The sequence below is a fragment of the Xiphias gladius genome, chromosome 11, assembly GCF_016859285.1.
Source record: "Xiphias gladius isolate SHS-SW01 ecotype Sanya breed wild chromosome 11, ASM1685928v1, whole genome shotgun sequence".
NCBI classification, from domain to species: domain Eukaryota; kingdom Metazoa; phylum Chordata; class Actinopteri; order Istiophoriformes; family Xiphiidae; genus Xiphias; species Xiphias gladius.
The window spans coordinates 14861298-14883726 of NC_053410.1; the positions used below are offsets into that span (position 1 = coordinate 14861298).

The window sequence follows — 22429 nt, forward strand, 5'->3', positions numbered from 1 at the left end:
TATCCGGAAATGAGCAATCCCGTGATGTTAGGGGAGTGCTCGAGTAGCAGTGGGATGACCACAGTGCCTTCCTCGATTCGGGTTTTAAAACACTTATTCCGCGGTTGTAGTCAGTTCAGGTCCGTTGTCGTCTACCGACATGGGTTCGAGGGCTGTCGGTGGATGTATCCTTCCGCCCGGACGTTAAAATCAACGGGATGAAGCCTCTCGCCGGACCTAAAGGGATGCCGTTCAGTTAGCCTCTCCCGGGTACATTCGTGTGCCACACAAGCTAGCTGGCTAGTTAGTACGTTGTGGAAAGTTAATTACAAACGGGGACTTATGGCGCGGTTAGTGTTGGAGCAACTGTCAGACTTCGGGGACTACGCTGGCAGGAAAGAGCTAACCGAAATACTTGAACTGACTAATAACAGTCTGACAGACGTCCGTCTGAGCCCAGATGGTCGTCACATCCATGTCATCCTCCGCAAGCCTAAAGCTGGTCTTGTGACTTTTGACAAGTATGAAAGAACCCAGCCGGTCCAGAACCAGAGGAAGCTGGATTTGTGGCTGGCACGGACCGTGCCCATTGTGGATATTGTATATTTGGACCATAATAATAGTAGCAGCAGCAGCAGATATCAAGCAGCCGTGGCAGTGGTCTATGAGAATGGAAAAGCTGAGTTTTGGAAATTCCAGGAGTGCACAGCTGGCTGGCATCTCCTGCAAACATCAGACTTGTGCAACAGTCCCCGGGCCAGAGTGGTTTCTGTCTGTGCTGGCTCCAATCTCATCATCTGGTGTGAGGAGAGGCCGGCCTCAGAAAGCTCCCCTGCCCACAGCTCTACGAGGAATAAGTTGAGATACTGTGTTTGCAGACGTGACTTTGAAGTGGAGGAGGCGGCTGTCAGCTTGGGAGGAGTAAAAATAGCCCTCCACAACAATCCTAAATTCACTGTGGTCAGCTCAGGTGAATATGTGCATCTTCTTCCTGACTTGAAAGTGAAGCCACTGTTGAGCATATCCAAATTTTTCCTTTCCTGGTCCCCTGGCCACGACTCCTTCAGGATCAGCACCACATGTAAAAACACTCCCCTAAAAAGGCTTTCCGCTAAGGAGTCTGACTTTAAGAGGTTGGTGACAGACTCTTTAGGATACTTATCGACTCTTGATCCACCCGAGATCTACGACTTTTCCCCCACAGCATGTGGAGGCCTGCTACTGCTCCTCAGCACAGGCTGGCTGTGTCTCCTGCAGAAAGATGGGACGCTGCGGCAGGTATACAAACAGGCAGACAAATGCTTGGTAAAATATGGTACTCACACTAGCCTCTGCATGTACCAGGACACTCTGGCGCTGCTGGTAGGTCAAAACCTGCATCTCATAGACGTGAACTGTGGCAGGGAGCTGGAAAAGATTGTGCTGAAGAGAGAGGGGTTATTATATGCAAACCCAGCTGAAAGACGGACACCTCACCTGCTCTCAGAAACTGGACTTTTTGTGGTAGTGAACAGGGAGACAGACTCCAGAGAGTGCAACTCTAGGATGAAGCCCTCTAGTTTCAGTACAGCGGAGGGTATTCATCCTGGAGCCCTCTTAGTAGAGGCTGTCTTTGAGGAGGCCTGTAAATACTACCAGCAGAGGAGCCTGAGCAGCACCCAGCTCACTGTGGACACACTCAAGAAAGGAGGTAGGTTCCAGGCTCCCATCTCCTTAGCCGCCATCCTCAGGGACTATTTCAGTGCTGGGTCGAGGCAGAAGGGAGCAGAGCTGTCCCAGAATGGAGGAGGTGGATGTATGGCAGGGCAAGACAAGCTAATGGGCTCTCTGGAGGCCGAGCTGAAGGCTCTGGCCTCTCTAGAGGAGGTGAAGGGGAGTTTAGTGAGGGGAAGTGTTAAAGAGGTGGAGGCAGTGTGTGAGAGTCTGGTTGAGAAAGAAGTAGCCAGACTGCTGTCATCCTCAGAGCTGGATAAAGAGGCTCTGCTTTACCTCAACTCCATTTTCAGTATCTTCCCCTGCCAGGCGTGGAGGGCGGCGCAGGCGGCCCTCCAACTACACTACAACGGGGAGGGCTCCCTGTCCAGCAGGGCTCACCCAGATGTGTGGAAAACTGTCCTCAGTCCTGCTTCAGCCTCCAGCAACCCAGCCTCCCCCCGGTTTACAAATGGCGGGCCGAAACACAATCACAGCCTCAAAAGTGATCACAGTGCCAACTGTAAAGCCAAATCTCCAAGCTCCACTTCCCCAACTGCTCTGCCTGTGTTTGAACTCCTCTGCCACTCAGTTTTCCACTTCCAGCCCCACTGGCTGCCCAGGTTCCTTGAGCTCGCCCAGCAGCAGCAAGGCTCAGTCGGTCTGGGACTGAGTCTGGCCTCCTCCTCCTGGAGCTTCTCAGGTGGGAGAGGAGGGGAGGGAGGGGAGAACAATGTGCCGCTGTACAAACGAGCTCTTTGGATCTTGTCCAGCCTGAGCCCAGACAGAGACCTACACCAGGACTTGGAGGTTGAGCTGCTGCTGGTCAGTGGGCGGCCTAACGCCATCCTGCAGGCGATGAGGGTCCTCATGGCCAAGCAGGAGTGGGAGCGGGTCACCCAGGTGGCCCAGAAGTTTTGCAAACAGAGTCCGCTGCTCAATAAGGAGATTTTCACTACCCTGCTGTGTGAGGTGGCCCACCACAGAGATCTGGACCCATACCTGGACCTGTTGTGGACTCTGTGCCCTGAGGACCTCACTGTCACCACCATACTCAACTTGGTGCTGAAAAGCCTCCCCTCCCCTAACAGCCCCTCCTCCTCCTCCTCCCTCTCCAGTACAACCTCCTCATCCCCTGCTCCCTTTGCAGACTCCCAGAGCAGCCAGTTGACCATCGGGCTGTTGAAACCTCTGCTGAGAAAAGTCCTTCAGCGAGAGACCAAGCCCAGCCAGCGCTATGCTGACATCCTCCAGTCCCCGTTGTTCCCCCCTCCAGCACCTCCTCGTCAGCCTGCAGTCCAGCCCGGGACTGTCACAGATCCCAATACAGGCTCTGCTCTTGGCAGCAACATCTCCCAAGCTCTTCTTGCAGAAACACCTGAACAGCAGTCGTCCACACACTCAACTGTGCAAAGGGCCAGGGTGGCACTACCTGCTAACCCATTCTGATTCACATAAAAATGAACAAGCAAACTCAAAAAACGGAGAAACAAAAAAACCTGTCTCCTCAAAACATTCCACACATAATCTGACCAAACTGTGAAGCAGTGTGTGTTGCCAATCAGATTAAAACAGAATAACATGAGTATGTTACAGGTATCTTCAGTGTCATGCAGTTATTTGATAATGTTTTTAAACAGATTGGTAATTTCAGATGAAGTATGACAACTAGAAAGTATGAAATGAGTACTGACAATCTGACCGGTGTAAATACTGCAATTCATTTTAAGTTTTAATGTGTATATACTGTATCTGCAAAGTTATTTATCTCTCAAGCCTTAACTGCATGTGGATGAGAAAGTTATTGCATAGACTTGCATTGAATAATCTTAGCCTTTATCAATATATCAATAAATAATATATTAAGTTAAGTGTTTAACTGCCCCATCAAAAACAAAAACCACTAATTCCCCTTCTTGTGTGTGTATCTGTGTGTAGAATATTTGCTGTCTAAAGCAGCTGATGTCTGCTAATTGTAGCCAAGTATAGCTACCTTTCACTTGCTGATGTCAAAGTGTGTTCCTGCAGCGGGTGATCTACTGAGTTTTATCCAGACAAGCTGGCCTTTGTGTTTGAATGTTTGCTTTAAGTGAGGTTTGGTAGAGAAGAGGAAGGGGGTCCAAGGTTTCTTTACTTACTTCTAGTATTATAGTTGTAACATTATGAGTGCTTAAACATCCTGGTTTTGATGGGCTCAACCGGACCATGTAACTTTTGTGAACAAATCTCCAAACAGTCTGCCTGTCCAGCTGCTGCCTCTCTCTATATATTTTTTTTACATTCCTGTCGTTCATTTTGCCCTCTAGACTCCATCTTGTCCTCCCTGCTCCCTCGCAGTCCACCTCATAGGACATTCCAGACAGAATAGCCAGTAAAACTGACTCACAGTTCTACTTTAAATTAAATTTTTGGGATAATTCGGTTAGGATTCTGGTGTGGGTTGGGCACGTTGTGACTAACACAGGCGCCTTTGCTGCTTGTATAAGGTAATGTACTGTACGTCTTCTCTCATGAAACCAGTGAGGGTAATGTTATTAGAGACGTCAGGCCTTCCGTCTTGCCCCTGCTATCTTTCTCCATGCTCTGAAACTGAATGCACTTTTAAATCACCCCAGTCAGTATTGTTTGTACCAGGCTTTTAATGCGTCTCTTGAAATGAATGTTTTCTGAGTAAGTGCTGTAAACACAAGTATAATTAAGTGCCTACTGTCTTCGATGCCTTTGTTAGTGCTTTCTTTTTGAGCAGGCTACGTGGCTTGTTTTGTCACAGAAAGTGCTTTTTGTACGTAAATGTGGAGCCCTCCGAAACAAAATGATATTTATTTTGTAACAATCATTGGAAGACTACTGAAATGACAACCCTAGGCTCTACATGGGTGAGGTACCGACAGAGAAACTCCCGTGACATCTCTAAAGCGTTGAGTGACGATAAGGCTCCAAAATGCTGCAGAAAAATCAGAGTGCCTTTCACCGTGCTGCTCTTCATTTACAGGGTTGTGTCACATTTCTGCTCCGTCTCCTCAGCTTCAGTGATGTTCTAGAGAAAGAACTGGAGGTAGATCAGAGGATCTGTTCTCTGTATTTGTAGGGTACAGTGTTTTGTTTTGTTTTACTGTAATTAGCTCTCTATGAGGAACAGCTCTTGGTTTCTACAGTCAAACGCTGTATTTATCTCATTTCAATATGAAGCCTGCTGATATCTTGCTCTGGACTGATTGGTGTATTAATAGTGTGATTCCAAGCTCTGTACGCTTGAGCAAGCATGACAAAATCTGTGCAACTGATTTCAGTTCAGTGCCACGAGTTTCACCGTGTACCAGACATGTTTCAGTCCATCTGAGAGTAACTGGGAACTCCCTGACTTCCCCAGACAGGCCACTCAGGCCATTGTTATGACTGTTCAGATGGTAAATATTGATTGTCTGAAAAACTTTGCTTCTGGTTTCTGTCAACAAATAGGATTTGCCTCCTGGATTTGCCTGGAAAAGTTACACATCTATATTGGTACGTTAATATTTTGCTGATCCTATGTTTGAAGTAAGACACAATGTATACAAATATTTATGAACGGATGCTGAATGCTATTAAACTGAAGATAAACCTCTGTTTGCTGTGCTGAGTTTTATATATGAAGTGACCTGTTCTGCATTGGTACAATCCATAGTAAAAACTCGGCAAAAAATGTGAAGCTCGTTATTTTCAGTGTTGTTGAGACTGGGGTTTCGATTGCACTCTGGTAGCGTTTGAAAGCTTTGATTTGTTGTTCCTGCTACGGCGCTCCGCGCAGCATAGGCGACAGTAGTCAACTAACAATAAATTCATATGTCAGGCAACTCCGTTTAATGACAGTTCCAAGCGTGTGTCACCTGCCTGCCAAGTCCGTGTTCCCACAGATCGCTGTAGATCTGGTTTGCTGAGCCAGGTCAGCATATTCCATTCACGCTACTGCACAACAACAGGTCCAGCTGACAGATCGCACACTATTCTATCTCAAACAGCTAAAATGTCAAGGCAAATGAGCTCTTTTAGCTGTAGGTAGCAGAAAACAGTCGACTGATCTAAAGGCTTACACACAATCATTCATTCATATGATCAACTGCCCCCATTTCTGAGTTTCACCATGTCCCCTCCATGGACAAATCCACTTACAGCTGCAGTCGTATGTGTGTGTATGTGTTCTAGTTGAAGGATTTGAGCGTGTAAATGCACTAAAAATGTTTCCATGGTCAAAGCCTATAAGAGGAATGTTCAGTCATTACCTATGAACCTTCTGAATCAGAGGCTGCCTTCATAAGTAACTGATAACAACGAAAGCAGAGGTCACTGAGTGCCTGTGTGTGGCTGCTGGAGCTCACGGCACATAGGCAGGTTGTACATGGGAATGTGAGGGTTTAATCAAAGTCATTAAACAAATGCAGAGGTGGAAAGTGGAGGGTAGTGTAGTAATAAGAGGCTGAGTCTTCCCGAAGGCCAACAAAACAGCAGATAACCTGATACCTAACATCCCTCAGCCGGTCCCTCTATCTTCCCCCCTCCTCCCTCTTTCTTTCTTTTGCTCTTTTTGTCTCAATTTTTTTCCCCATCATATTGAGTTTCCCTTTGTCCAGCCTCTGGTATTACAAGGTTTTTCAGTGGTGCTGGTGCTGCAATGCCATCGATTCACTCGTTCTCATTATAGATCCAGGCTGCCTGTAAACTTGCTGGTCTCGGAAACAGCTGACTAGATCCTACGGAGCTTCAGGGATGAATGCATCAGTAGAGGGCTACCTGCATTAAAGGAGGTTTCCATCACTTACAGTTAGGTACATAAGTATTTGTACAGCGACACAATTTTTGTAATTTTGCCTCTGTACACAACCACAGTGGATTTGGAACAAAGCCATCAAGATTTGATTGAAGTGTAGACTTTCAGCTTTAATTCAAGGGGTTTAACTAAAATATCACATGGACTGTTTAGGAATTACAGCTATTTTTATACCGTCCCTCATTTTAAGAGGCTCAAAAGTAATTTGACAAACCAACATAATTATAAATATGAGGATTATTTCTAATACTTGTGGTGGTGTACAGAGGCAAAATTAAGTTAATTGTGTCACTGTCCGAATACATATGTACCTAACTTTGTATAATGGGATCCTCAGGCTATAGTTAGTTTATATTTCACGCAGGTCGGAATCACCTGCAGAAAAGCAACACAGAGGTATCGTGACACCTATTATACCTGACGGTTAATGCAGTTTAGAAATTTAGCCTTCCTGCGCTTAAAAAAGTATTTAAGCAGAATAACAGAAACAACAAGGTAGGTCTGTTAGTTATTGTCTAATTTACAAAGGAAAGCAAAGTTTGTGTTGTTGTGAAATCTTCAAATAACAAAAAAAAAATCTCTACCTCTGTTCAACCAGCTCACAGTTTTCTTCTTTTCATATGTTAATTAATCCACTCAAGGTCACATGAGCAGGGAACTTTGAGTTGTATTCTTGATCTGTTTGCATGTACTGTTGAAATAACAGTTACATGTTGCTGTTAATGTTACAAGTAAAAGGTTAAAAAAAAAATGTACAGCAGACTCATTTCATTTGTCAGTCAGTAACAAATTTTACTCAGTAGTACACAGCTGGCAGAAATGTTCACAAGCTTTTGAATAGACCACATAAAGAGCTGTGTAACAGACAGAGAGATAAAACATGAGCTACTACTGAGTACAGAGTAGTACAAAGTACAAAAATCATCATTATTAAATCATGAATCACATCAGTCAAGATCAAAATTTACAAAAGCATATTTTCAAACAAAATGGTAACAAAACACTTTTAGTTGCATTGTGTAGTTTCAAATAGCAATGATATGGTGACTGATAGTTTCAGTCTTTGTTACACAAAAACAGTGTATTCATTTCATGATTCACAGAGGAAATTGTGCTTTGATTTCCAACAGTAGTGCAAATATAATTAGAATTTAGTTAAAAAGTGTTTCCCATTGGAATTAGGTTCCCAACAGTGACGAACAGACAGAGATTGGCACATTACAAATGCCTGTTGGCACAGTAACACACTGCTGCGTCCTCTGAAAGCACTGCACACTGACATGACTGTATATAAATGTATAAATTTGACCAACTCTCAAGGAAAATCATCTGTACATTTTTAAAAATGAAATACATATCCTCATAATCCAGCTGCAGGCTTGGTTCATACATTAAATATACACAAAACATTTATGTAAAACAATGAATTAAATAAATCTCTTTAAACGTTCATTTAAAATAATGAAAAAAATCCCTGAAGATTCCCTTATGCCCTGTGTCCCCCTGAGGTCAATTCAGAGAGGCTGTGTGTGGTGTATGAAATGTACTGTATGAGCACTGCAGTCATTTAATAAGTGGCTTTGCTTGTCCACCTAAAGGTGAAAAATGGAATTTAAAAAAAGTAACGTAAGGTGAAGTAACCCGTTTTTTTTTTTTCAGTTTGACAGACTTCGCCAGAGTGACAATGTGCCACATCTTTGCCGGAGTGCACCACATGTTTTTATTTTGCCAAGGGGATGCCACAGCCGTGCCCACCGTCTTTTAAAGCTGTTCCGCCTCTCAGGTGACATTCATCTGGCCCAACGGGATGTGGTTCATAATTATGTGGTCACTGGAAACGTTAACAGCGGTGAAAGACAGGCCAGCATAGACAAAAGAATCGGTCTTGTATTCTTGCACAACATGTGCACATGTGGATATGTGTGTGTGTGAATAGCTCTAGTAGATGCGTGTTTGTTGTTTTTTTTTGTTAGTGCGACTTACTCATAGACATCAGAGTACTTCATTCTCCTGTAGTACTTGGCCAATTTGATAGAAAAGATGATACTGGGGATGAAGAAGATCATGCACCAGCCCAGACTGAACCAGAACGTGTTCTAAATAGAGAGAGTGTTAGTGAATACAAGGCAGAACCGATAAAAAGGAAAGTGACTTAGACAGTTTGACGTACATAAAAATGGCCATTTCTTGAAATTGGTCCCTCCCTACTCTCCATGCTCTAGGTGATACTAATAACATCTGATCCTCACCAGAGAGTTCACCATGTGTGAGCAGAGGATGATCTCCACTGAGTCCACGGCTCCCGCCACCGGCCGACAGCGGCCCACCTGCTGTGTGATCTGACGGAGAATACACAAGTCAGCCGCAGTGCAAAAGGTGAGCTCATGGGTGTACGCAAACACAGGCACACGGCCTGTACTGTATTTTAACAAGTGCAGGCAAAGATTTAAACAGACTTTACCGTAACGTTGGCCCAGTAAGTGTAAGTAATGAAGTAACCCAGCTGACAGTCCACAAACTTACTGCTTTCCTAGGATCAAGAGAGAGAGAGAGAAAGAAGGAGAATAAATTCCACACATTTTCTCCCGGGGAAGTCATGAGGAATCAGTGGAACGCCTAGCCATATCAGCAGTGTGGAATTCTGGGTAAGTGAACCGTAAATAACTCCAATAGCGTTCTGATTCGACAAGGCGAGGAATTTTATATAACGCATGTCATACTCAATTCAAAGTTTTTTGCATGTTGCATTAAAAACATGAAAACAAGGATAAGTCTTGAAATATTCTATATCTATATTTTCTGTCAATTAATAATTGTATTGCCTGTGCAGACACACCTGGATAGAGATTATCCCTCTGTGCCATAGACCTCCGTTATGGTCAAAATAAATGATCAAAAACAGAAATACATAAATGAGCCACAGTGCTGCACTGGGTGACATGTTCTTTCAATACAATGAACTTGGAAACTGGTTTATTTTGTGTCACAGTCCTGGAGCTATACATACTCAATAGAACAACAAACGTGTATTACAGCTTAAAATGGTCCCAAACAAATGCACTCTCTATTGCTGTTTGAGCAACACTTGCTAAAAACTACAGAGCCCGGCTGTTTTAGGAAATTACTGAGTCTTCTTGCAAAAAAAACACATATTTATGAGCTTTTTCTAAAGATTTTCCTCTTCAGCAGAAACGAATTTGCTTGGGGCTGAGAGCCACAGACAGATTAGGGAAGTCAGAAGATACGGAAAGATGAGACTAGCACACGGTAAATTCAGATCTTTTCATGGGATTTGTTGACATTAAAAAATATAGAACAATGCCAACCTTATCCTTTAAATAGAAAAAGAATGATGATTATTAGACAGGTCACATGCAAGTGGAATGTGGATAATTAAAATGTATGCTGAAGTTTGAGTCACAGGCAGTGGATTTAAAGGTTGTTAAATTCAGGGCACGTCTGTTTGATCCAGTTTGTTTGTTGCAGCTTTGGGGTGCATAGCTCTGAGAACAGTTAGCATACCGCTGTGAGATGACCTTAGAGCTCACACGGTAGAATACAGTCAGAGAGGTATTTGTACTTTAAACCCTATTCTATGAAACAGCAGAAGCTAATGCAAACACCTAAGAATTAGTCTAGTGTGTTAAGTTTTCTTTGTTTTTGTTAGGATCCTCCCAGCAATGTTTGTATTATACAAAAATGTATATCAGAAATAAAATAGAAGTGTCATCCCAGACCCCTTTATTACATTTACTTCACTTCAAAGCAACCAGCAAATAATTGCTAAAATGCATGCATAACAGTTACTGAAGACAAATACGATTGGACGCTAAATGTAATTCATGCCCTGTGGATGTGGAACCAACAGGCACATTGTTTCAACTACAAGCAGCAGACCCGTACTAGCTGAGCCATTGCACCTCCCCCCTAGCCCCCTTGGCTAAATGACTGACCGACCACAGGCATTAACAGACCACATGGAGCACTTTCTCTCCTAACTCATGTGACTCATGGCTCTACTCACGGTCTTGACGATCTGTGTCGTATTTGTGTTCAGGAAGTCTTGTGCTGCTCCCAGGTCGTTCAGCACCTCCCCCACTGTTCCCTGGAAGGGCCAGAGAGGAGAAATTAAGCCACAGCGAGAAAGAGAGGAGAATGATCTCTATTCTTGGCAGTTCCAGGTGGTACCCACATGGATTTTTTCTGTGAGGGATTGAAGGCCCTTGATGGTCGAGTTCAGGTTTTCCTGAGGGCAAAAGCAGCAGATGTCTATGTTTGAATTCAGAATGAGGATATTAGGGCTAGATGGCAGCCAAAATAAGGAAAAGCTGCTCACCAGTTGTGGGATGGTGGTTGTTTCTATGCTGTTCTGGATCTTCCTCAGGTCCCTGGCCTCGTTTTGGAGCTCTTTTCGAGTATCAGTGTTTGTCTAGAAACAAGCAAATGGTTTGTTAGTAGATCAAACATGGGCGTGAGAAAAATCTGTATGAGTTAGGACTCATGTGACGTGTTTATAATGCAGAAAAACAGAGTGAGGTGTATAATATTAACATGGGATCATGTGTTCTGTACATTTATGTCTTGTCACTCACTTGAATGGCAGCGAGTTTATCAAGTTCATCTGCCGTTCCATTCAGATTGATCCTGGAAATGTTGTTCATCTGAGAGAGACAAGCAAGAAGCACCACATTACAATTACATGTTACACAATGAAAACATGTAATGACAGTAAAACTACACAAAGATACACGTAAGCCCATGTATAACGCCTACTTGCTGTCTGATAGCTGTGAAGTCAAAATTTTTAGCCTTGTTGGAGAAGCTGCTGAGTTGGTTTTTAACTTCAGGCCTTAGGAGAGTGATGATGGAGAGATTGATGTCTGTACTCTCAAACTGCTGCCGGATCTGCTCTGTGTACTATGTGAGACAGAGAGGAGAGGAGAGACGTTGTAAATGACGATATAGGTTTAATGCACATAAGGTTTGAACGTTACTGATTTTGAACAGTTGACAATGACGGCAAAGGAAACTCACTGTAGATACATTGAGGAGGTCTCCAAGGTTTATGAGTTCATACAAGCGGAGTGTTGTCCACAGAGGCTGGTTTTCCTCACAGTCTCTGTAAACATTAACATCACGTGAAATCAAGTGTAACTTATTCGTACATCCTCGAATTTCTTAAGTGCGTTTATGCAGAGAAAAAAAAACATGCCAGTGTGTATGCATGCCCGTATATATGTGCATTTATTCCTGTATGAGAGGTGAACTAGCATTACATACCTATAGATATCAGAGAAACTGATGTTGGTTTTCAATCCCAAAGTCTGACTTATGTCTGGAATTAAACCTGGAGTATCAATAAACTGTTGAGAGAACAGGCAGTAAATTGAACGCAAAGATATCTAACACAGCATCTATCACATCTTTATAGTACGTGTTACCATATATCACTACCTTTAGCAGTTGTCCGTTGTTCCAGGGCCGACAGAGCAGAGTGTAAACGTTTCCACCCAGCAGGAACAGCAGCACCACCACTATCATGAACAGCCAGGAGAAGAGGAAGCTGAAACCTGCACCCCTGCGGCCACATCCAGGTCAGAGGTCAAACAAGCATTTAGGAGTTGAAACCGTTTGAAGTTTATGATGTTTCCCCTCTGGATGAGAGGCATGAGCTGTGTGACTAAAGGTGAAACCAACATTACAACTCAGTACTCACATCATGAGGAAGGTGCCTCCACAATTGGCTGTGCAGGAGCGCTTTGTGGGGTCCACTTTGGGTGTCAGACCCAGAGGGCCCAGGACCAGACCCAGGACGTTGCACACTACTACCAGGAGCACCACGCAGCACAGGGCAACACACACTTTCCATCTGGAGAGGAATAGACACATGATGAGTGATTTGTGGGTTTTTCTTCCGTCAATCATGTGTGTTTGCACTTCCAGCCGTTTTACCTAATGTGCTCAGCTCTCTCGACCACTGGGGCGACCCTGCCAATTTCTCCATGCACCCTGTTCAGAGCCCCCGACACATTGGTCAGGGCAGATAAAGGGATGCTACTGGTAACCCGTGGGAATTGTGCTTTTATGTCACCCAGCAGCTGCTTGCTTTCTAAAAAACACACAGACGCATATCTTTTTAAAAATGACCTTATGCAACTTAATACGTTAATTAAGGGACTAATATTTAACATTTGTGACAGTAAATCTGGTCACTTACTTTGAACTACATCCTTGGTGTCATTGATCACCCTCTGGGGTATACTGTTTAAATAGTCCTCCAGCTGAAATGAAGACAAGTAGAGAATCCTTTTCATAAAGCACATACGGTTTTGAAATATTGTCTTTATCCGTCTACATTCAGAAAACAATTTGAAAAAAGTGAGTTATCTCTTTTTACACACATTTCATGCACTTGGGAAAAAATCCATTCGTCACATTTTATTACGTTATCTTTGGTTAAAACTTATTCACGCTCTTCCCCCTATCTATCCACTGATGCTGATCTGTTAACAAAGCAGGCATTATATTATAAATACTGGTGATTTTATTATCATGGGAAATTCGTAGGGAAAAAGTCGCTGACCTCCTCGATTTTCGACGTGAGATTAATATTGATGACTTCATCCACTGTGGACTGGAGCTCATTTAAGCCGGGAATCTGTGAACAATCACATGTTAGACCTCAAACTAACAGAAGGAGGCAGCAGACTTCAGCAAAACAAGCACTTGCAAGTTTGCTTTGATGTGATCCAATAGTCACAAGGCCACAATTAAATGAGTGGATTCCAAAGAATAATGAATGGTATCTCTATTTCTTGTCAATGTTTCGTTCCTGTTTTCATGGTGATGATTATATATCATAAGGCACATTCCCTCAAATACTGATGAGGACAACAGAGGAGAGGAGAGGAGGTTAGTCAGTATGTGTCTGAGTTAGAGGAGTGTAGGAGGAATAGAGAAGAACAGATGGGACGAGGACAAATCAGCTGTTTAGACAAAGCCAAAAATGAAGAGCAATTATCATGCATCACACTGTCGCAGCCTGCGTCAGAGGTAGTTTAATGGCATAAATCACTCTTCCTGTTGCTTCATTATAATGTCTTGCCAAACCCAGCAACAGGGCTGATTCTTAGTCTGTTCTTCAGTGAGTTCTTAACTAAAGCCTGACTCTTTTTTTTTTTGCAAGAAACACTTAACTCGACAGTAGAGGATGTTCCGACCAACCTCACTGGTTGTTGAATTCATCCTTTCAAGAAGAAAACACACAAGAACATCCCATACTACATACTAGGTTACACAAAATCAGTACTTACAGTGATGGAGATGTCCAGTGTTAGTTTCTGCAGCTCTGGCTTGAGGTTGTCACAGCCAGTACAGTTTGGGTTGGATAAAGTCTCACTGATGCGACTTTTAACAGCAGTGACATTGGCCTGGAGGTGGTCCACGTTGGACTGCAGCTGGGCCAAAGATGAGTTCAGTTTGTTAAGTTGAATGCTGGTCTTTCTTGTCTCTGCTCATACAAATGAAAAACACACAAATACTAGTCAGTATATACACATTTAAAATATACACATTTAAATTATATATATATAAATAATTTTAAGACATTCATCTATCCTTTTTAATGCTACATGGCTTTGAAATCAAAAGCAGTTTAAAAAGCTGAATGGAAGTTCTAAACAAAAAGTGAGCACTAGAAGAGAAAGAGCAGGAAAATCATTATTATGGGACATATAATCCAGCTGCTTTTAGTACATTATTATAAATTCTTTCCACCTTGCTCTGCTAAGCCTGGTCTCAGATACTAGAAGACTGGACGAGCAGTGTTAAGAAACATGTTGATGAGTGATGTATCACCCCTTAATTTGTCATCTTAGGAAAAGAGGAATTACTGCCAAAAAATGATGATTTTATGGTGGACTAAGAATTTTTTGTTAATGACGATAGGCTGTCTAAACCCTCACCAAAGCTTCCTGACACAGAAAGTGCCAGTCTTACACTCAGATTATGGAACACTATGTACAATGTAATAGGAAACAGTCTAAGGAAGCCTATGATACAGGTTAAAATGCTTTACTAATTTTTACTACGGCTTTCTGTAGCCCAAGTGTTGGCAGATACTTGTCTACAGCAAAAAAAAATTTGTGTTTAGGACACATTTGCTTTTGACTGAGCTCTTTTACTTTCCAGGAAGACATGTAAATAGCAGTCACTCCAAACAGAGGTCCTGTTTTTGAGTCCCTGGGCCCGTGCCCAGTGGGCCTGTGCAGTACCCGTCCATGAGGAGGGCATCACTAGGACCATTATTTTTGTACTTATGTTTCTGTATATGTCTTTTCATTTCATTCACTTTTCAGTGTCGGGGTAAGGATTTAAAATCCAGTGGAACTGCACAGTGCTCGTATGAGCAGGATCCCACCTATGTGACTACTGATCTCCTGTCAGATATTCGCACAAGCATTTACATGCTCAGACTGAAACAGGACAGAGCATGCAGGTACATCTTACCTTGGTTCAGAAGTCTAACTGCGTGCAGCGCTGGGCTCAGAGTTTTGTTGAATGGCTCCTGAATCTCTGTTCCCAACTGACGTCCAATGTCTAATTCATACAGACAAAGAGGTAGTTAATCCTACGACAAGAACAGACACTGTACCGCGGTGGTTAGAGTTTAACAAAAGTTGTTCCTCTATCTGTACATTATTATTTCCCTCTTCTTACCATCTAGGTTTCTGGAAACCTCTTTTATGGTTTTGTAGCTCTCATTTACCACATGGTCAACTTGCTGGAGATAGGCAGAGGAAAAACAAACTATTTCAAAGTGTGCACACAAGATATGGGTTGAAATGCAACATACAGTATGTCTTTAATTTGGCTGATTACATGAGCTCATAGTACATAGAAGCTTTCTTTTTTTGAAGAAGAAGAGCAAACAGAACACAGCCCTATCCCTCCCTCCACCTTTTTCCTCTCTCTCCCATGTATCTTGAGGTAAGGGTATTGACACTACGGAGAACAGGGCTGGTCCTCAGTCAGTGGACTGATTGGAGAACTGGGGGTCTGTTTGCATCTCAAACAAAAGCTGTCGACTCAAAGTAGATTGATGACGGGGAGGGCAGGACTAATGTGACTAATCCTAAATAGACACTAACAAGATTATTTTCATTTTTAGCATCGTAACTATTTAAGAATAAAGATCAAGAGTAATAAGTGAACCAGTACTGATAATTGCTGCCACACTGAGGTCCCAGACCTTTCAACAGGAGGTTTTCTCTTACCTGAGTGACAGCTGTGAGGAAGGTGTGGATGTTGTCTATAGTTGTGTTGAGCTGCATTGTACTGTGATCCACACTCACTTTGAGGGCTTCATTGCTCTTGAACATGCAGATGTTCCCAGCACTATCAACACACAAACACAGGGGCGCGCAAGCGCACACACACACACACACACACACACACACACACACACACACACACACACACACACACACACACACACACACACACACACACACACACACACACACACACACACACAGACATGAATAAATATGTCTGTAAACGCTTGTGTGTGAACATGATGTTCACCCAAGGGAGACACACACAGGCATTGAGGCACACAAATTCAAGCTGTCTTCTTTTTCTACATAACGTATCATTATGCTGCTCAAAAACGCACATGAGAGCGCACACAAACACACACACACACACACTCACAGGATAATGACTGTGGTGACGAATGCACTCCAGTAGAGAGTTCTTCTGCGACAAGGGATGCAGGACGTCTGCTTCTGGTACATCTTCCCACCACAGTTCCCACAGCAGCGACAGCACGCCAAGAAGAAGCCAACTATGGGCATCATAAAGATGTACAGGATGCCAATGGCTGCACATACCAGGAAACCCACTTGATACACCAGGGCCTGAACAGACAAATAACATTACAACTAGTATGGCACAAATATCAATTTCAAGGTACTGCGGCAGGTCTTGGTGGTGTATAGTGGCAGCAAAACAGTAAGACATCACCAAACAGTAGTTTTACTTTACCGTGGTGCCAGTCCACAATCAGAGTGCACGTAAGACTCTCAGTAACTTCAGTCGCCTGGTATATATACACACAAGGATGCCTCAACATTAAACATTCTCAGATTACCAGCTCGAGGGGCTCTGAGCAGGGTGTGTCTGTTTTTTCCCATGTGTGTATGATTGGTATGTAAAGCTCATGTACATTCACTTACTTCTCGGGTGAGTTCTTGATTTGACGGCTCTCGCTCAAAATCATTGACTATTTTCAAGATTAGATCTAGAAAGAGGTGGGAGAGAAAAAAAGTTTTTCGTAGCGCTGTGTTTTTGAAAAACTTAAGAAGACACAGAAACACAGCTTTTAGAGGCCAGGAAGAGCTAATTACTATTCTCCACTGCCAGTCTCTGTCCTTCTCATCCAGGTACAAAAGCCCAACCATAGGGACAATGTGTCCTGTGCTCTATACAAACATTTTAATCTCTCGCTCTGTAAAAGTGGAAATCTGATACCTCCATGATGTGGTTACTAGGTAACCAGGATACCTTTCAGGAGAGATTAGATTTTTACACACAAAAAAATACCATACAATGCCTGCCGTTTGTGTTCCCACCTAACCCTGTGGATATTATTCACAAAAACACAGGAGCAGGTAACTGAGAAGACATGTTGTTCAGGTGCTCTTCACACGATCTATTTGTGTGGTTCTCACCATCTGTCTGTTTCACATCAGACGGACACATGGAATAAACGTTCTGGAAATTTACCTCATTGCTTTGTATTTCCTTTAACCTGTTGTATTTTACTTTAAAAAGCTTAACTTTTACTATTAAACTCTGTATAAAGTCTCTGAATTACAGTGAGGTTTGAACAAACATTACCTGAAACTTTGAGCTGCTGGAGTATTTGCTGTGACTTGTCATATTTTCTTGTCATCTTAGCATTTATTGGAGGACATTTCAATTTTTTTTTTTTCGTAATTTTCTTGAGAAACTTACAATGTGTTTAGAGTCTAAAAATTGATGTCGCTGTTTCACCAGCAGGTCAAAGTCAGGAACCATGCTCTAAGGCTGGTATGCAAAATAGAGGATGACCTGTGAGCCTTCAACCAGTGAGTTAGCAATTCTTTTGTTATTTTCACACTTATTGTTATTATACTATTAATTAATTAAGAAATAAACCCCTGTCTTCTTACAAAAGGCTGTAGAGCAAAAAACATTTTTTATTTACTTACTAACATTTATAACTTCAGGGTTAGTGGCTTTTTTTGTAGCATAAACCTACAGTTTAAAAAAGCAAGGACATAAAGGTTAAAGATTGACTGGGAAAAATACAAGAATTTCCATGAACTTGTTCATTTACCAATCCTGTCATCTTTTTGTGTGGGCATTATTAGCGCAGATCAGAAGTAAAGGTAAAAACTGATGGCTTACCTTTGCCCCTGTAGGAAAATGTTAACCAGCACAGAGCTCAAAAGCCAAAAGATTTCATTGTGATTTAAACTGCACCTGGTTGCCCTGTGAGCTACAGCCTTGACAAAGTCTAGTGGACTGAGTAAGTAGACGGGTTACTATGCATCCGAACATGACAGGAGAGATCTGATATCAGTTTAAAAAAGGCCATCAAGCTATTTGCCTTATCATGGAGCGATAGCAGAAGGTGTGTTAAAACAACCGTGGACATCTACCGATTAACACGGAAGCTTTTTAAAAGTGACACACAAGTCTCTGCATACAGCATTAAGTGCCTATCGGTTGAAACCCTTCCACAATGTCAACATTCAATCCACCGTATCTGATATGATCGCCACTGAGAATAATGACTTTGAACTGGATAAAGGTTAACAAACCTTTTTTTGTGTGTGTCAATTTGTTTGGCTTTTGAAATCAGTACCAAGCAGGAAGTAATTTACGAAACAGAGAAGGGTTTATGGTGCAATTACAAAACCTCACAAGAACAGACAAAAGACCACAGGTGCACCTCAAGTAGCAGTAAAAACCCTGGTCTAAAAAAATCAGAGCAGGACATAAAGGTTAAAGATTGACTGGGAAAAATACAAGAATTTCCATGAACTTGTTCATTTACCAATCCTGTCATCTTTTTGTGTGGGCATTATTAGCACAGATCAGAAGTAAAGGTAAAAACTGATGGCTTACCTTTGCCCCTGTAGGAAAATGTTAACCAGCACAGAGCTCAAAAGCCAAAAGATTTCATTGTGATTTAAACTGCACCTGGTTGCCCTGTGAGCTACAGCCTTGACAAAGTCTAGTGGACTGAGTAAGTAGACAGGTTACTATGCATCCGAACATGACAGGAGAGATTCGAGATCTTTTCTTAGTGATGGTGTCACTGACCTCCAGGAAATGGGTTAGGCTGGACTGTGTGGAGGAAGGACTGGACCAGAGCTGACATAAAGCCCACGTCGGTTTCCTTCCCTGTCGTGTCCTGGTACAGGGGCTGGCTGAGGCTCTGCGGAGCCGCAGCTGCTGCACAGGCTGTCTGTGGGGGGACAGACTGGGCCAGGCTGAGCCCTAGCAGCATCACTCCTACACCAGCGCCGAGCTGTCCAGCACTGCCCGGCCACCTCCAACCCCTCATACCCTCACAAAAAGTAAACCTATGTTTACACGTGAGACAGGTGGGGAAAGACTTGGCCTCGAAGAAAGCAGGTTTATGAAGTGATCACCTCAAGGCACAAGCTCTGTTTTGATGCATCTGGAAACAAGACAAAAAGACTGAATATAATGGCACACTCTTACAGGAGAATTAGTGATTAGAGAAGAAACCCACAGAAACCCACAGACTGAGTCACACAGAAAGATGTCGCAACACTGTTCCTTACAAAATGGCAATAGGGGAAAAAAAACTCCTGCTATTTTGCAGAAGAAACGCAACAATGAGATTTCCAAAAAGGAAATCTAAATGTTAAGCCAACACCTGTTTAGTTTCTGAGAATAAGGGGTGCCCCTTAAGCTTCTGTTTCATGCTATACTTATCCAGAGACTTTCTGTCATGGAGTACGGGAGGTGCTGACATTTAAAAGTTTCAGGAGTCTTGGAAAACATGATATGACAAATAAAAAACAAATATAACCGGTGTGGCTTTGATGTCAGTGCTGTGTTCATAGTGTAAACACAGAAAAACTGCCAGGTTTACCGCCGCCTCAGATACCTGCATCGCTTCTGCGTATCCATCCATTCTGCCTGCATGGAACTCCCGGACAATATTTGCATATTCTCTCAAAGCACTCCGGTTAACTGAACACATCTACTTCCTCCTAAGGTTAAAACAAGCTGTTGAAATCAGAGAAAAAAGCCTACCAGTTTTTTCTTCTTTTTTTTTTCTATAAGAGACTATCATTAGATGACATGATAACCCTCTATAACCTCGCACACAGCAGAGAGTATTTGCTGTACATACTGGGACTCTGGAAACAAGCTGTCTGAGCAGTTCCCGCAGGTCTGGACACTAATCGAGGTAAGGGTGTGAGTGAGAAGGTAAAAAAGTGAGTTCAAAGTGACAAGAGGACAGATAAAGAGGAAATAGTAATGTAGAGGAAAACAAAATGTTGACGTAGGAGAGCAGAATCAGCATTTAGCTGTTTTCTTTCAGTCAACTCACCTTCCTTGGCCGGACAGTGAAGGACAGTTCCACTGCTCAAATCTCCAGTAACTCAGTGAGGGGTGTGTGTATCTCACAGACTCTTACAGTCCTGTAGAAACGTGATACGCTCTGCAGCTGCTGCCAGGTTGAAGTTGACTGTGTGCTTGCCTGGAGAACACTGACTCTAAGTAGAGAGGGAGGGAGAGAGGAGATTGGAGGAGGGAGAAGGGAGGGTCCTAAAGAGAGAAACAGGGAGAGAGGGAGGGAGAGTCGTGTTTCCAGAAGGAAGCAAATAACTGGCAGGGCTACCTTAAAAAGAAAATGGGATTTCTCCCACTTTGTTTGCGGGATTGTGTCCGGGCGGAAAAGAGGCAGCTGTCAAGCCAACATGCTAGTAACAGTTGTGCTAGTACTAGTTAAAATGTCGCATAGTTTTACCTCATCAAGTGTGTGTGTGTGTGTGGGGGGGGGGATTAGTTCAAATCGGGAAATGACCATTAATTCCAATCTACCATTTATTCTAATAAAGGGTGATATATTTGTTTTCCAGATAAAAATAAATTTTCAGTCATCAAGTCATTCCAAGTACATCTGTTCACATCTGCAATGGTGTGGTGTCTAAACCTCACAGCCCACATATGCAGGACAAGAGAGCTGGGAAGGGTTTATTTGCGGAAGAGAGTATTGAGAAAACACATTTAAACGGTGCCAAAAAAAAATCCTTAGCAATATCTTAGCGGACGTTATTTGCCACAGCTGAGAAATTATATTTTCTCAGCTGTTATCAGAAAAAATGAATCACTCTTATCAGGAAAAAAGATAAACTCTGCAGATAAACAAACCAAGAAAAGAATTAAACAATAGACTTAACTGTGCTTTTATATTAAAGTACTTTGAGGAGAACAACAACCTCACTGAGACTCTTTATCCGTTTCTGTATAGTGTGTGATCTTGGTCTCTAATCTGCAGAGCAATGTGATATTCCCTGCCCTGTGTGATAAGGGCAGGGAATAGCGTGGACTCCTCTGTTACAGGGCAGAAAACACATTAGCAACAAAAAGGAACAATATCATACCACAGAGATGAATCTGATTTCCCTTTTTAAACTCTACTGATGAACATAAAGCGGAAAGAGGTGTACATTCGTGTCTGTCCTCTTTTCTTATTTCACACAATCACTTGCCTATCACTCATCCCTGGTTCACCTCAACTCAAAGTCATCGATTACAGGCTGATCCTTTAATCTGCTGCCAGGAGAGCACTCACCAAGTGGCTTTGACACGTGAAGACTATCAAGGCCTTGCAGCGCTGTCACTCGGTGACAGTCCTCAATGATTCTGTGCTGCCGAACCAACGGCAATCGGAGACCATGTGAAATATAAAAAGTTACTAATTTAAATACCTTTGTAAAAGACACTTGAATCGGTGGCTTGAGAAAAAATGAGTGTGACATGATTTTTGCTCTTTCTCTCAATTTGGGTGACCAATTCTCCCAGTTCTCTTCACTGCCAACACTGTGTTCACAGCTGAGAAGCCAGTGAGGGATCATGCCCTTTACACACTAGTGAAACCTACTGTTGGCTCCGTTTGTGTTGACACAAGGACGTGATCCCTCACTGGCTTCCCACCTGTGAACATTATTGTGATTTATAGAGCCACTGTTGCCAGGGATTGAAGCTGAATCTCTGACTGACTTTGGTGCAAAATTGCTGTATACATTAACAGAAACTACAGTATACAATAATACTGAGTACCCCCCTGTGCAACATCATTAAAATGTTAAATGATTCAAAGTACTACCACAGTGACTGCCCCAAGAAGATTGGCAGGAGAAGAATTTTCCAGCATGACAATGATCCCACACACATGGCAAAAATCACACGAGAATTTGTAAAGAAGAATAAAAGTGACTAAAACTATGACCTGGCCAAGTCTGTCCCTTGACTTGAATCCAACAGAACACCACTGGAGTATTTCAAAGTGCAAAAAAGAGCAATACAGAGCAGTTGAAATGTGAAGAATATCAGAACATCTCTCCACAGATTTGTGCAAGACTGATATCTTCCATGCCCAGGAGAATCGAATCTGTCAACCACAATGGCGGACAATGAAGGGTGTACTGACTTTCGTTGTAATGGGTTGTAAAATAAGGACCTTTCATTATAGTTTAACTACACATTTCTGTTTTTCAAATTAATTTGATTCGTTCTTCTGGGGCTTTGGCTAAAAATGAATAAAATTAATTCAATCGACGGGATTTGTTATTACTTAACATTTTAGTGATACTGACTCAGGATGTTGGCTTCCATGCTGAAATACCAGAAACTATG

General features: G+C 42.7%; 2 protein-coding genes across 4 annotated transcripts; one reads left to right on the plus strand and one right to left on the minus strand.

Moving 5' to 3' along the window:
• Nucleotides 1-18: 18 nt before the first annotated feature.
• On the plus strand, nucleotides 19-5266 carry LOC120796697 (Hermansky-Pudlak syndrome 6 protein). The gene has a single exon (XM_040139736.1). The coding sequence runs from the start codon at nucleotides 322-324 to the stop codon at nucleotides 3118-3120; it is 2799 nt and encodes a 932-aa protein (XP_039995670.1). The 5' UTR covers nucleotides 19-321; the 3' UTR covers nucleotides 3121-5266.
• A 1975-nt stretch (nucleotides 5267-7241) lies between these two features.
• On the minus strand, nucleotides 7242-20256 carry prom2 (prominin 2). Of its 3 annotated transcripts, XM_040140183.1 has the most exons (24): nucleotides 20118-20256; nucleotides 18851-19211; nucleotides 16714-16778; nucleotides 16190-16395; nucleotides 15751-15871; nucleotides 15194-15257; nucleotides 14984-15073; nucleotides 13789-13985; nucleotides 13059-13133; nucleotides 12693-12756; nucleotides 12428-12584; nucleotides 12192-12344; nucleotides 11930-12053; nucleotides 11756-11838; nucleotides 11510-11594; nucleotides 11249-11392; nucleotides 11068-11136; nucleotides 10812-10904; nucleotides 10668-10721; nucleotides 10500-10580; nucleotides 8937-9005; nucleotides 8725-8814; nucleotides 8459-8571; nucleotides 7242-8306 (listed from the first exon to the last, which is right to left on the minus strand). In XM_040140183.1, the coding sequence occupies exons 2-24, from the start codon at nucleotides 19092-19094 to the stop codon at nucleotides 8255-8257; spliced, it is 2493 nt and encodes an 830-aa protein (XP_039996117.1). In that variant the 5' UTR covers nucleotides 19095-19211; nucleotides 20118-20256; the 3' UTR covers nucleotides 7242-8254. The 3 variants fall into 3 exon arrangements, with proteins under 3 accessions (XP_039996117.1, XP_039996118.1, XP_039996119.1); XM_040140184.1 differs by lacking the exons at nucleotides 18851-19211; nucleotides 20118-20256 and adding an exon at nucleotides 17930-18823; XM_040140185.1 differs by lacking the exons at nucleotides 7242-8306; nucleotides 8459-8571; nucleotides 8725-8814; nucleotides 8937-9005 and having other exon boundaries at nucleotides 10551-10580; nucleotides 10668-10744.
• Nucleotides 20257-22429: the final 2173 nt, after the last annotated feature.

Excerpts from the sequence above, each read along its gene's own strand:
- LOC120796697 (XM_040139736.1), top strand. The coding sequence starts at position 322 with ATGGCGCGGTTAGTGTTGGAGCAACTGTCAGACTTCGGGGACTACGCT.
- prom2 (XM_040140183.1), bottom strand. The coding sequence starts at position 19,094 with ATGAGGGGTTGGAGGTGGCCGGGCAGTGCTGGACAGCTCGGCGCTGGT. Across the intron at positions 12,757-13,058 it reads TCACGTCGAAAATCGAGGAG|CTGGAGGACTATTTAAACAG; the intron begins GTCAGCGACTTT and ends TCTTCATTTCAG. Across the intron at positions 12,345-12,427 it reads GAGAGAGCTGAGCACATTAG|ATGGAAAGTGTGTGTTGCCC; the intron begins GTAAAACGGCTG and ends ATTCCTCTCCAG.